The sequence below is a fragment of the Parasteatoda tepidariorum genome, chromosome 1, assembly GCF_982258835.1.
Source record: "Parasteatoda tepidariorum strain Cologne lab strain chromosome 1, Ptep-v5.0, whole genome shotgun sequence".
Classification (NCBI taxonomy): domain Eukaryota; kingdom Metazoa; phylum Arthropoda; class Arachnida; order Araneae; family Theridiidae; genus Parasteatoda; species Parasteatoda tepidariorum.
Window position 1 is genome coordinate 24,838,271 of NC_141755.1, and position 15,028 is coordinate 24,853,298.

The 15,028-nt window shown below is 26.4% G+C and overlaps 1 protein-coding gene across 3 annotated transcripts in view; it reads right to left on the reverse strand.

Moving 5' to 3' along the window:
* The window catches only part of LOC107437872 (calcium-activated potassium channel slowpoke-like), a 222,539-nt gene that overhangs the window by 27,660 nt on the left and 179,851 nt on the right, over nt 1-15,028 (reverse strand). For 2 of the 3 annotated variants that reach the window (XM_071180105.2, XM_071180104.2), the window contains exons 15-16: nt 13,221-13,297; nt 5,577-5,688 (exon numbers count right to left, since the gene is read on the reverse strand). In XM_071180105.2, coding sequence (XP_071036206.2) covers nt 5,577-5,688; nt 13,221-13,297 — 189 coding nt within the window. Of the gene's footprint in view, nt 1-5,576; nt 5,689-9,628; nt 9,683-13,220; nt 13,298-15,028 lie in introns of all 3 variants that reach the window. The other variant, XM_087160373.1, reaches the window with a different exon arrangement.

The window sequence follows — 15,028 nt, forward strand, 5'->3', positions numbered from 1 at the left end:
TATTATTATTATTATTGATACGTATATATTATTATTATTATTATTGATATATATATATATATATATATATATATATATATATATATATATATATATATATATATATATATATATATATATATATATATATATATATATATATATATATATATATATATATATATATATATATAAGTAGAAGAATACGGGGTTCGACTGTACGCAAATTTATAGCACTCTAAATATAGTAATTTATTTCAAAACAATAGAGTATGGAACTAAAACTAAACTCAGTGGCGCGACAGGTCGTAGAGGGCCAAGGCCTACTGTGCCCATCTCAACCTTGGGCTCTGGGGTGCAGAGAGCAGATCCGGTCAGGTGGACAGCCATTTTTTATAGTTTTTTTCTGTAACCAACTGTAGCTCAAAATTTTTATGCCCTTTTTTGAAACACATTTATTATAATTGATGTGTTATAATTATCTAATTTTTTAGATGAGATCCTTTTTAAAGTGTTTATAAAAACTTGTGGATTCATTTTAAGATTTTCACTACTAGGATTTGGTTAGTTTCTTTGCAACTATCTATTATGGGTACTCAGATAATTTTCTTCATCTATCTATGGCACCGAATTTTTCTTCCTTTTCTTCCAGATCTTTATTATAATTGATAATTTGATTATTCATTTTCATTATTAGGGTTTGGTTACTTTTATTTGCAACACTTTATATGGGGTACTGATTGTTTGTTTTGCAACTATGATCTATAATCTTATAAATTTATAATAAATACTTTGTAACTACCTATTAGTTTTTACATGAAACCCTTTTTAAAGCGTTCATACAGGCGCGAGTTTTTTTTAAAATTTCATTTACGGAATGTGGGTTGAGCTACTTTACTTTGCAACTATCTAAACTGGGTATTCAAAATAAATGAAGAAAAAGGAAGAAGAAAATAAAAAAGAAAGAAAGAAAGCAGAAAGTAAGATAGAAGTGGTGAGAGAAGAGAGATAGGAAAAGGGCGTACATGAGCTTCTTGACTTCATAGGCAAGAGTTGGAGACGGTATGATAGCCCGTGAGACAGCTTGCAATTGGGTGAGGCCTGCACTGAAGAACACACAGTCAGTGCGATGTGCCGTCAAACACACACAAACACACACTCACATTCCTAACCTACCAACCTACTCTACACAATCTACAACTACTTTTTTTATTCTTTTCATAAACACTCAACTAAATCTACTATACCACTGTGAATTACGTTGTGGGTTATTCAAATAATACACTATGGATTTCTAAGTAAAATTACTAATACTAGTTTTGTTGATATGCTGAAATAGAAATTCATTATAGCAATCAAACAAATATTATAAGAGGAAATAGGTGCAGTCGTTACTGCAATTTTTTTCCAATTACGAAAATTCATTAAGTATAAAAATAGTAAAAATGGGGTTAAAATTTCAAGTAATTAAGAACTGCATTGCAACCACTGCACATTAATTAAGAATAGTGTTGTATTTAGTTTAAAAAAAGTAATTTATTTTGTGTAATTTTGTATACAAATAAATAATTAAGGTTCAATTAAAGATTAGTTTTTTTCTATACAACTTTAGAGAAAAATTTGGTAGATATATTAGAAAGAAATCTTAACACACCCATTGCTAATTAATGGAAGATTTGATATTATGTAACGAAACTACAGAATGAAATAATGTAGAGTTAACCTGAAGTTTCTAAATAAGTCATTTGGCTCGAATTTAATCATAAATCTGCTGTAGGAACAATGCAAGTCCATATCTAACATTTCAGTTCTTAACCAGGTAACAAAAATGTATTTCAATGAGTGATCCGAACAGTTTGATGTCAAATATATAAAATTCTTTCAAAATTCGTTTCTATTCTATAAACCTTAAAATTTTTTTCCTGATCTTTTTGTATTAGATTATGGACTTGTTAATGACTATAATGCCTAGAAAGCAATGTTGAATAAGTCAGTTAGAAGAAGTGATATATTTTAACTAATGGAATAATGAAATTAATTTTTTTCAATTTAGTATGCAATTGAAAGTGCGCACGTGCATGGTTATCAATTTAACTTGTGTACAAAGTGTTTAGGATTCGAACACTAGTGAACACGATAAAATGTTGATATTCTATAATTTACTCAAATAAATTCTTTTCTATTTCAAACACCGAGCTAATTCCTTTAGTAAACAACATTTTACAGTTCATAGTTATTAGAATAGTTGTAAAAATATAAGATAACCAGTGATTTCAAGAATACACGATTGATTTAAAGCGAAATTAACTGTAACACTTTTTCATGGAAAACAGTTTTGTTTCTAAAATTAATATACATTTTGAAGTCAATTTTAGTATAAATTGCATGTTTTTTCCTTAAAGAAAAATTAAGAACAATTCTAGTTATTTGCCAGAATTAATTGTTTTACAGAATGATTTACAGAAAATCAGATTTTATCACTGAATAAATTTTTTTTCTCAACAGAATACAAGAAAATACAAAATGTAAATGTTTTGCTTCAAATATTAAGTAAGTTACTCACAGTTATTTCTTCCCTTGTATTATATTTCCCTACAGTTTCAATATGCACGTACTAAAACTTTTTTTTTATTGAAATTCAGCTAGGCCTTGAACTTTTGAAATCACCGGATATAATAATGAACAATAATTACAGAATAATCAGACGTTCTTTTATTAGGTAATGTTAAACAGTAAGCATAGAATAGTTAGAACAATAATTCTTTTTCTATGCAATCTTGACAGTAATTATTGAATAATTAGAACAAAATTTATTTTCCTTTTCCGTAAAAAAGGTTTATTATTAAAATTAGGTAAGTTGTTTGCTTACAAAAATGCATTGAAACTGTGCTTGCTAAAAATTTGAAATGCGCTTACAAAATCGAAATCTTTTATGCGTAATCGTCTATTGTAGTTCCGTAATTAAGAGCACAGTCGCGTACTTGAAAATTTAATAAAAAAAATTCACTATTAATTGTTTTCAGAAATAAAGTTGTTTTCAAACATTTTAATTAATCAATTTAATTTTAAGAGTAATTTTAAAGCAAGTTTTAATAGTTTTTAAAAAAAGTAAAGTAAGCAATTTATTTATTATTTATTGAAAGATATTTCAATTAACTTACTACACGGATTAGAAAAAAAATATTGAAACACTTTTATACTAACTTTTTATAAGATGTGTTTCGTTTAGCTACAAATGTTTTGGATAAAATTACATGGCAAATCTGTGGGCACAATTTGAAAGATTATTCTTTTAAGATTGTAACATTTTTCTCAATAGAACATTTTAAAAATTTTTAAGTAAAATTCGGATCGACAGAAAAAGAGAGTAAGTTGACATTTCTTCTATTTTTTATAGCAGTCATTTTGAACTTTAATAAAACTATCACACTCCTATTAAATCAATAGGATTCCGATAGTTTTATTAGAATGTTGTTTTTAATTATTGTGTAATTAAAAAAGGGAAGAAGCCTTTAAATATCTACGCAATTTTGGTCGAAGCAAATTTTGCGGTGGTAAAGAAGACATTATTTCTGAAAGCTTTAAGCATAATCTTTCACTTTATGGCAACAGTTATATCATGTAAACTTTCGCTGCTAAAAGAAATATTGTTCTCTTAGAGTTAGTATAGAAATGTTTCCCTAACTTCGTCCAACTCCTGTAAACAAATAGAGTTTAAGTTTAAATATTTTCGATAGAAAGTTATCTAATAAAGTCTTAGTTATACTCCTGTTCTTGCTCAAAGCACACTCGTTAAACTTATTCACTGCGTCAAAAAATTACTTACCTCAACGATTAAATAATGCTGTCTTTAAGTTAATATTTTTCTTTGAAACATCAACAAAAATTTTTGCATTAAAGTTTCCATTTCGCTGTGCTCTTTTATTCTTAGAATTCTGCCATTTTCGCTTTAATTACGGAGCATTGTTTAAAGAGAAAGAGCAAGTTTTATTTGTTTCAACATATGAAAGACTACTTAGTTACACTGTCGAAAGCAGAAGGTCTAATAGTGTTTACTGTAGAACATACATTATGGTGTAATTACATTTTCGAATCGTTTAATTTCCGGAACTAAATTTTTTCGGATTATTTGAGATGAATGTTGTTTGCAAATGACAAAGAAAGATTTAGAAGGAATTTGAGGTTAGGAGTAATCCATCAAGCTGGAAAAAAAGCAAATGCCCTGGGTTGATGGAATAGTTAAAGTGATGGATTGCTTGGATGTCACTGCTCGAAACATTTCTTCAAAAAATAGTGCCAATACTTGCTAACTTGTAAGAATAAGTCTAACGTGGACAGAAATTAAATTTTAAATATTTCAAAATTGGAATAAGGTATGTTTTTAAAATTAAAAATCCGGTTGCCGAATGACGAATTTTAAATTAAGCAGAATAATTTTATTTCATGTTGCCTCAACTTGAATATCTCTGTAATTGTTAAAAAAAGCTGGTACGGGATTTCATTTTATTATTTTTTTACACCTAAGTTACATCCTTCTTTTTTCATATCAAGTTCAAATAACTTATTTTTGATTACCAAGTTAGCGTTTATTTTCACACTAAATTGCCATCTTTAAGTATTTTTTAAACCTAAATAAATGTGTTTTATTTTTTTATTTTTACGTAAGTTGATGCATAAAGTTTCGTGCTAATGAATTGCTTTGGCTTAAGAAGCAATTTTTTTTGTTAAATTTAAGCATTCGAAATACTTTGTGAACAGATTTTATAAAATTATTTTTAGTTTCGTAACTCTTAGATGCAACGTAATTAGAAATCGTAGAAATTAAACAAAAACTTTAAAATAAATGTTAGAAATTATGGTAGCGTCGAGTTTTAATTAAAGTCGGGTTTCTTTTAAAGAAAGAAGAATCTGCGAAGCAATGATTTTCATTTACTGGTAAAGTAGGATATAAACGTTTAAAATAAATTGCAAAAATAACGAAAAAAAAATAATTTATATTAATTTTTTATTTTATTTTGCTTCAACCGTTGCAGAATTTTTATTTATTTATCTTTTTATTTATTATACTTTATTTGCCTTATGCTGTTACCAAGGTTTTGTACGCAAGTACGTATCTGATTTTTTTTTGCAAAAACATATTTCATGTATGATAGTTTTATTGTATGATAGATTTCAAAAAATATTTATTGCATGATATGATTTGGAATGGTAATTACGAAAATTTTAATAATAATTATAGAAAGATGAAAATTTTCACTATTTTATAATTTCAATGTTATGATTTCAAAATCGAAATTGAAAAGAAAATCAAAAATATCAGGATTTTACAACTCGAGATTCATCATTTTACGATCTTCATTAAATTTTCGTTAAGATTTTCATAATGAATTTTAAAAATTCATTTTTTTTTTCATCCAGGTCAACTGTGGTGTTCTGAAATTAATTTGAAAATAATTTTTGTTTCAGATATTTAACTGATCAAGGGAATTTCGCATGGAAAATAAAGTCAACGGATTTTTTACGCTAAATTTAATAAGAGTTTTAGCATAAATGTTACAATATGCAATAATAAAATAGAATTAAAACCTGGTATTTACCTGCTGTGCCTTTTTCTGTGGCCTGGTGATGAAATAGAGGTTAAGGAGTTGGCCTTTCCATCACTTCTCTTTCTTTCTCCGTTACGAGACGGCACAACGGCAATAGCTGGGGCTGAAATAAATTAAAATTATTTATTTTCCGCATGAATAACCTATAAAAGAACTGTTTTAAAATGTTAATTCGAAGTCTTCTGTTTAAGAAAAATAATTATAGTACTTTTGTAAGAGAATGTTTTATTGCCCAAAAATTTACAAACTTGTTGAAAGAGAGATTATTTATTTTCCGCGTAAATAACCTATAAAATAACTGTTTTAAAATGTCAATTCATTTTTTTCTATTTAGGAAGAGTAATTATAGTACTTTTGAAAGAAAATATTTTATTGCCCCAAAATTTACAAACTTGTTGAAAGAGAGATTGTTTATTTTCCGAATAAATAACCTATAAAAGAACTGTTTCAAAATGTCAATTCAATGTCTTCTGCTTAAGAAAAGTAATTATTGTACTTTTGTAAGAGAATGTTTTATTGCCCCAAAATTTACAAACTTGTTGAAAGAGAGATTATTCATTTTCCACATAAATAACCTAGAGATAGTTTTACTGCCCCAAAATTTGATAAAACTTGTTGAAAGAGAGATTATTTACTTTCCGCATAACTAACCTATAAAAGAACTATTTTAAAATATTAATTCAATGTTTTCTGTTTAAGAAAAGTAATTATAGTACATTCGTAAAAGAATGTTTTATTGTTATAAATTTGTTGAAATAGAGATTATTTATTTTCCGTATGAGTATTCTAAAGAACCACAGTTTTAAAATATAACCCAGTGAGTCCTGTTTAATGAGAGTGACTATATTATAGTATATTATAGTTATTTTGTAATAAAATATTTAATTCTCTCGAAATTAGTGAACTTGTTGAATTATGCGATGTTGCAAATTAGGCACATTCTGCTTTTTGTAAATTCAGAGTATTTGGCGGATGGATACGTAAATAGCAAATTTTCATACTTAAAAATTATTTAAAGCTTTAATTTTTTTCATGATTTTCTGTATTTTAGTTTAATGTAGATTTGATTTCAGAAAAGTTACAAAACGTAATTTAGTTTTTATTATTTAGATAAGTACATGATTTAGTTTTTTTTGAATATTACATCTTCTTTGTAAGATAAAACACTCTATATGGAGTAATACAGATATTCCATATTACTTTTACATCCTTTTTTTTTCTATAACTTAGCGAAGGAGCATGTTGAGTTGATTTTATTTATTTAAAAAATCAGTGTTATTGATGCAATTAGCCTTAAAAATGTAAAAATTATTTAGTTCATTTGTCTTAGAGCATCGGCATTATTGGTTAAATTGTCCTTAGCATTGTTAAATTGATTAGCTTTTGAATGTAAACACCACTGAAGTGATTAGCTTCGTAACGCAGCAATATTGAATTGATTAATTTTCGAAAGTCAACATTATTGAATAGATTATTTTAGACTAGATGATGTCTCACAAATATTGTTTTTCAGAAAATAATTTAAAGACTTGGTCAAATACAGTAATATTTTGTACTTTCAAACAACCATATCTTGTTTTTAAATCAGTAAAATAGATTTTTTTTTCGAAACCTCATTTAACATATTCTGACTGCAACATCTAAAGCTACGGTTGCATTATGGTTTAGCTATTCTTATATTACTGCTTGAGTGCAATATTTATTTCAAATATATATGGTTTTTGCATAAAAAACACATAGTTAGCTAACCATAAAACGAGAAGATAAATGCTGAAGCTGCAGCCTTAATAGAGTAGCACTCAATATATCAATTAGATATTTATTTGAATTTTTTCCCAGTTTTGAAAAATCTTTTAATTGGATTTTACTTAAATTTTAATAATTTGAGGCATTTGCGACATTCTACAAGTGTTAGATGGACAGGAAATTTATAAAAAGTATATAGCTTTAGTATTGAGTTGTTGGACAAAGAGTAAAGCTTTCTATTTTTTGTTTGATTTTTTGTTCAGATTAATTGGCGATTATTGTGCAACTCGTGTGATAGATTTATACTTGCCAGGGTTAAAAAAGTATAATTAAATAAATATTACTGTGAATAACTGAATACGGAAAGATTTATCGTCTAATATTTTCAGAAATTTAAAAATTTAATCTCTATAAGTAACGCATAAAAGGATTTTTAAGGATTAAATCTCTATAATTAGGATTTAATCTCTATAAGTAACGCATTTAGGGATTTTTAATATTTATCTTTTAAATTTTATTAGAAGTATTGCTAACGAAAAATGTAATCGCAAATAATAAGTTAATCTTTTTAATTAAATTTAGTTTGAAAGACTATTTTGTACTGATTATTATCGCGTGATTGTCAGAATAATAGTTATAATATTTTCTATTTTAAAGCAGTATGCGTAAAATTTTTTTGTTAAGATACTTTAAAGTTTTTTTTAGCAAGAATGTAAATATATGTATCATCTTGATGCTTTTAAATTATCATGCTCTTGTGAAAAATTATTGCAATTTAAAAGCATCTCTTTATTTTTTTTTATGTTTGAAAAGAGTCTAAAATAGATTAAGTAATGATGTGCGTGCTTATCATTTTGTAAGAATAAATAAGCATTATTTGCATCCTCATGCACTTTAAAAGCATTTTCTTTCTGCCATGATAGTTTAAAACATCAAACTTAGACTTAGAAGCAGGGGAAGCACGTTTGAAAGGAAAGTGATATTAAAATTTAAAAGGAAGAAATGTCAAGATGCTTTTCTTTTTTTTCTTTTCATATATATCTTTTTTTGTCATAACGTAGCAAGTAGTAAACTTTATTTCAACTCAATATTTTTTTGTCAACTCGATATTTGTTTTTCTTTCTTGTTGAAAAAAGTAAACTAATAAAAAAAATTGAATAAAATTAATATCGATTAAACAACATTTGAACTAATAATCATTGTCACTGATAATAAATCTAACTATTATAGATGAAAATGGCTATGGAATAAAAATTTTAATTAATGTGCACGGTTACGCGAAGAAATAACGTTTTTCTAGAATACCAGTAGTTATTAGCATTTTCGCTTCCAATTGAGGAATCCTGTACACATAGCTATTTAATTTTTAAAATTTTTATCTCAAATAAAACTCGTCCGCTATTATTATAATTAATTATCAAAATTTTTATTTTGATTATTAATAAGTTCCGACCTCCACTGTGCTCATCATCACGCTTACAAATGAATAAAAGTGGTTAGAGATCGTTGATTTTCACCTATAAATTTGCCGAATTTCTGGGTTTTTGGGAACACTAATCACAGTAATTTTTACCAAAGCAATTCGTTAAGGATTTTTGTAAGATTAACAATAAAAAAAGGCGTTATAATTTGTGATAAAGTTTGTAAAATGAGGTAAAATTTGCTAATTTTATCATGATACCTTAGAACATGTTATAAAAATGATTTATTTTTCCATTTTGCATTTTTTACAAAATGTGTGGGAATAAGAACTATAATTCTGAAAGGCAGAATTTTCGGTAAGCCGTTGCACTGAAAAATGACCAAATGATTACTATACATCTTGGTTTTGTTTATATTTCTCTTTCTTTTTTCTTTTTTTGTTGTTGCTGCCAGAAACGTCATTATCATATAGTACTGTGATCTAACTGCTTTTTTTTTCTAAAAAAGAGTACGTACGCTTTATAATTTTTTAATTTGTTTTAATGCTGTTCCTAACTTTTTAATTTGCTTTTAGATTAACTATCACTTGTATTGGTAGTAATCAAATAGATGAATATATAAGAGCTAAAATAAAATGAATAATTAATTTTTATTGGAAGTGATTTTAATATTAAAAATTCTATAAGAAAGCAATTTTGAAAGTTTATATCAAAATCAAACAATAACAATATTAAATATTCAAATATGCATATAATAATAAAACCATTCCGAATATTTGACATAGAACTTGGTCCAAACTTAAGATAAATAAACTTTTTATTAAACCTATAAACAACCTTTTATAAACAACATAGAAGTAGAATCACTGGACATACTTGATTTCCTTAAGAACAGTGAGGCCCAGACGTTTCTTTTAAACTTGCTTGCTGCTTCAAAAAGAAAATGAATAAGTTACTTTCGACTTGAGTCCAGATTTGAATAAGCGATAATGCGTGCTGCTAGGCAGAGGAGATAGAGAAACGACACAAGAAGCCAACGCCACCAAAAAACATACAAGTTTACAACAACACCGATATCTGCGTGTGAAGAACTTTAACATGGTAATTCAGAAAGTGTGCTGATATTTTTAAATTTATTAAAAACTAATACCTTAAAATGAGAAAAAGAACGCGATTTTCCTAAAAGGAAACGATTATTTAAAGGTTTAATTTGTAGAATAGTTTTCTTATTTTTAATTTTATTCCTTTTTTGAAAAAAAATTTAATATGAATTTTAAAGTCTAATAAATTTTGAAAGTGGGAAGAAGAATTCAATTTTAAAGTAAACGGTAACTTAATTCTTTTTGTTGAGTAGAATCAGATTCCTATTTTCAAGTTTGAGCTTCTGTTTTTGAAAAAAAAAGCATTTTAGTTTTAGCGTGATAGACAAATGTAAACTTTAGTAATAGTTTGTAGTTTAAGCAAATTTTGAAACCGAGAAAAATAGTGGATTTTTTAAGAGAAAACGATTATTTAACTATTTTATTCGCATAATTGTCTTCTGAATTTCATTTTTAATCTTCCATTTTTTTAAAAATTTAAATATTTTAGAGTTATTGATAGTTTGCAAGTCAATTAATTGTTAAAAATAAGAAAAAGAACGAGATATTTTGAGCAAACGATTATTTAAATATTTTACTTGTGGAACTCTTCAGCTATTTGTGACGTTTCAATCTCATAGTACTTGATAGTTCTACAGTAATAACTTGAACAAATTTTGAAGGCTACTTTTAACGCTTGTTTTTTATTAAAACAAACAGATATAAATGCAAAACTTTCCTATGTTTGGTGATTTAGTGATAACAGCTTTACCGCACCATAAATGCAAATGAATTTATTATAGTTTTCATTTGTGACTTTGATAACATAGCAGTGAGGCTGGTAATTGTTAAATCCAAAACTCACTCAACTAATTGTTGGTACATTCATTTTATAGTATTCACGACGCCACGACATCATGATGTGCCCTTTACTTAAATGGTGCAGTTAGAATTAAATTATTTAGTCACGTAAGCCAAACACTTTTAACTGTAATGATGGTCAATTTTCATTCATTACAACAGTCTTAAGAGAGCTAATTTCAATGAGATTTACAATGTAACAAGAGTAGAGTTACTTGTGCCAATTACATTCTATTGAGTTTTATGTTAAATCAGAACAAATATTTGACAGTTATACTCATTAAGGTGTTAAAGTTATAAAAAATTATTTATAGTCTCGTTAAAATATTTCTGAACTGAAATTGGTAGTTCTTCTTTCATAATAAAAATTAAATTTTAACCTCTATTAGTTTTTTTTTATACCAAAGATGAGAGCTTAACATTGTCTTTGTTATGCATTGATAAAAATTTATACAAAATTGAAATTGCGTGCAAAGAAAAAGTTTTAAATTGCAGGTTGGAATTTTTGCCGTTAATTAATAAAGTTTAACCACTCATTCTAATTAGTTTTATCTTTGTCCTGCTTTTTAACAACGTGATAATCAAAGTGCTATAATATTACTAGAGAGTAGAGGATTAGGTTTTATTATTGAGCAAAAAGGCGATTTCAATATTGAAAGTATATCTATAAAAACATTAAAAATACGTCATAAAATTTTTATTTATAGCTAATTTTTTGAAATAACGTCTTCTGAAGCATTTAAAATTTCCAAATCGTATATACTAAATCTCTTTCAATCTAAGAATTTAAAATTAGCGTGGGAAATGATAAGAAAAAATTATTTTAGAAAATTTTTTTGAAATCGGAATTTTCTTAGAGAAATTTAAAATAAACTCTTTATAAAATTGCACTAGTTTATGAAAATAAAACTTTCTTTTTTTAAAATATTGAGTTCTTCAAATTCAATTGCACTGTTAAGTGAAAATCTGGTAAACTCAGCAGAAATTAAAACTACTGCTTTATGCTTCGAATTATAACGAAACTATTGCTTTATTCTTTATTAGTAGTGAAACTAATAAAAATTGCGTTTTTATTTCTTTCGATAAACAAAACGGGTTACTTTAATTCAACTCTGAGTTGATTATGAAACATTAAATTTCAATAAAATGCTACTTAGCTTTAAAAGTTTATGTATGAACCCATTCTGAATTACTTTTTGATGAGAATTTAAAAGCTATGTTATTACATGATGTTTTAAGAGGGTTTCTCAAGTTTTAATAGGTTAGAAAAATGAATAATTTTGATTTCAATTCTAATTATCAATAATTTATCAAGAAAATAAACTAAATGAATTTAATTTAACTTTTTATGATTCATCAAATTTGGAAAAGAACTCTAAAGAAAATGCTCGATCCATATTTGGATATGGATCTAAGAAAGATATTACAAGGTATGTTGAGAGTGTTCTCTAAATGAAATAAAATAAAACGAATATTTTCAAATAACTGTTACTTTAAATTATTCCATCTGAACTAACGACATTTTATCCCACCTTTAAACTGCTGAAAAGTGTAATGTTTTTGCTTTACACAATTTATTATTACACGGATCATTAATTACTGTGTGCGCATTTTTTTACCAAATAATGAGCACTCAGATATCGGTGTTGGAAAATGTGAAGGCTTGCTTCGGAATGAAAGTTATAGTGCTTGTAAAGAGCATGAAGGTCATTAAACATGCGTATTCTCATTCGTGATTTGAACAGCTGCTGCGGCAAATGACACCCCGGCCGTTAGGTAAGCCCAATATTCTATATTAGTGCTTCATGCATACCACATATAAATGTCACTCATTAACAATGAAAATAAGAGAAATAATGTAGCTTCAGATAAATTTAAATTTAAACGGATTGTCTGCTTAGTAAATCCCCAAGAAGATAAACGAATTCTCAGCTTTTGCCTAATGCACCCCCACAATGCGTATATATATATATATATATATATATATATATATATATATATATATATATATATATATATATATATATATATATATATATATATATATATATATATATATATATATATATATATATATATATTAAAGATAATAATAACTAAATTTGCTTTAATGAATACATTGAAGCATTAAATTTCGTGATTATTTTTAAAGTATAATTACTTACAAAAATCTTCCTTTGAATAATTTTAAACTTCCGAGTTTTGTATATTGCACATGTACACTACATATTAAATGCGCACAAACAATTATATTCAAATAATTTTTTATCGCATATAGTGCGATAAATATAAAGCTCCAGTAGTATTTTGTTCAGCTGTAATTCATTAGTGACTGAATTAACAAAGGAAATTAATGTTCAGTTAACATTTTATTTAAAATTCTATTCCCATAAATAAAACAGTTTTTTTTTTCTAAAATACTAGGTTTTTTTTTTGCTCAAAAGAATTATATTCTACTTATACTTCATTTTTATGTTTGAAATAATAGCATAAAAAATAAGAAATAAAAAAAATATTCGTGTACTTACGATATTTGCACTTGCACTTTTTGATCTGTTTTTCGTCTCTGACGTCCTCATGACAGTTTTTGCAATAATACCAAACCCTAAAAATTCAGTTGAAAGGATTAAAAAAAGAATCTTTTATCAATAACAAATTTAACAGCAAGATGTAAATTAAATCACAATACTTTAATTAACTAAATTTTTACGTTAATTATGAATGAGTACTCAAAAGGAGTTTGCATTTATATCTTACTATATATAAAAATCTAATGATGACGTCACAGCTCTCCATTGTTGTCAGTACATTTTAACTGGGCAAAAAAAATCACATGGTAGAATCTATTTTATCACACTGATTTCTATATTTTTTCAGTTTTTATTAGCATAAAATTAGAAAAGTATTAAAGACTTTGTTTCCCTGTAAAATATTTTTGTATTCTAAACTCCAAGGTATTTACCCGTAATATTTATTTTACTCTGCTATTATTACGTTTTTGATTGTTTTTCACATTAAGATTTTAAAATTAAAAGAGTTATTTCTTTAATATAATTCAATTTTATGATATTACCTTATTACGCTACATTTAACGATAAACTTATTTGAATCTCTGCCTAAATTTATTAATCATTTTACATTTATTATTTTTTGATGCAAATTGCATTAATATGTTGTTATAAAAAACCATAGAGGATTTAGAACTTAACGATCAGCTTCATGCACAAATTGATTTTATCATATCAGCCAGTTTGGTAAGTTAAAATAATAAATTACGCCTGCGAACTCACTAAATTTGTTATAACATTTTAAGCGATATAACATTTTAAGCGCTATTTCAAAAAAATATTGCTAAGAAAAATTATTTATGCGAACTGTGATGCCACAATTTGGCATTACATATGTATTTCCTATCTTTTTAAAATATCCTTCATTACTTAAGCTTATTTTTATTAATAGAATTATTTTTAAAATAAATCAAAAACTTAATCTTTTTAAACGAACATAAAATATTTATTTCTTCTCTTCCAGATCAATGTAACGGATACTTTCTTTTTATTTCATTATTATGCAGACATATTAATTCACTGTCGCCTCTAATCGAAAACAAAAATCTATTTATAACTTTTTATTCTAATTTTCCAACGGCTAAATGTTTCGGTTGCATGGTTATAATAATTCACATAAATTTGTTGGCGACTCGTGATCGCCAAGGTGTTCTTTTTAACCCATGTGGTTATGCTAGTTGGCTTTGTTTTTGGCTATGATATATTATGATAAATCGCCAAATCTTGGATCTCCTGCCCATACTTTCTCTGTCCGTTGAGAATAAATATATTCACTTTCAATTTCAAATTTGTGGAGGCTGGGAGCCCTTTGGGGCCTCCCAGTCTCAATTTTCTAACCGTCAGAAATGTTGTTCTGGCTTTATGATCTCTCAATAGAGAGTATTTTTCTAATTTCATCCCTTTAAGGGATTTCTTATTTAGGATGAAGATGTGGCCACTGTCTGAATCAAATTATGCCTAATAAAATTTAAATTTACATTCAACGATTTGTACATTATTTCCTAGAAACTCAACTGTTCAATTCTTTCATTAATGGCCTAAATGAACATTCATGTACTGCACTATACAACTATACGGCTAATGACGGAGAAGCAAAGCCTTCCCTCACACGAACTAATAGATTTTAGTAGAATAATAAGGAAAATAGAACCATACGATATACTTTATGCTATTTACTAATTAAATTTGACTCAAAATAAAAATTAAATTTAAGGAAAAGTTAGACGCAAGAAGTAGGGGCACAAACGTAAGCAAACAGGATTATTTGA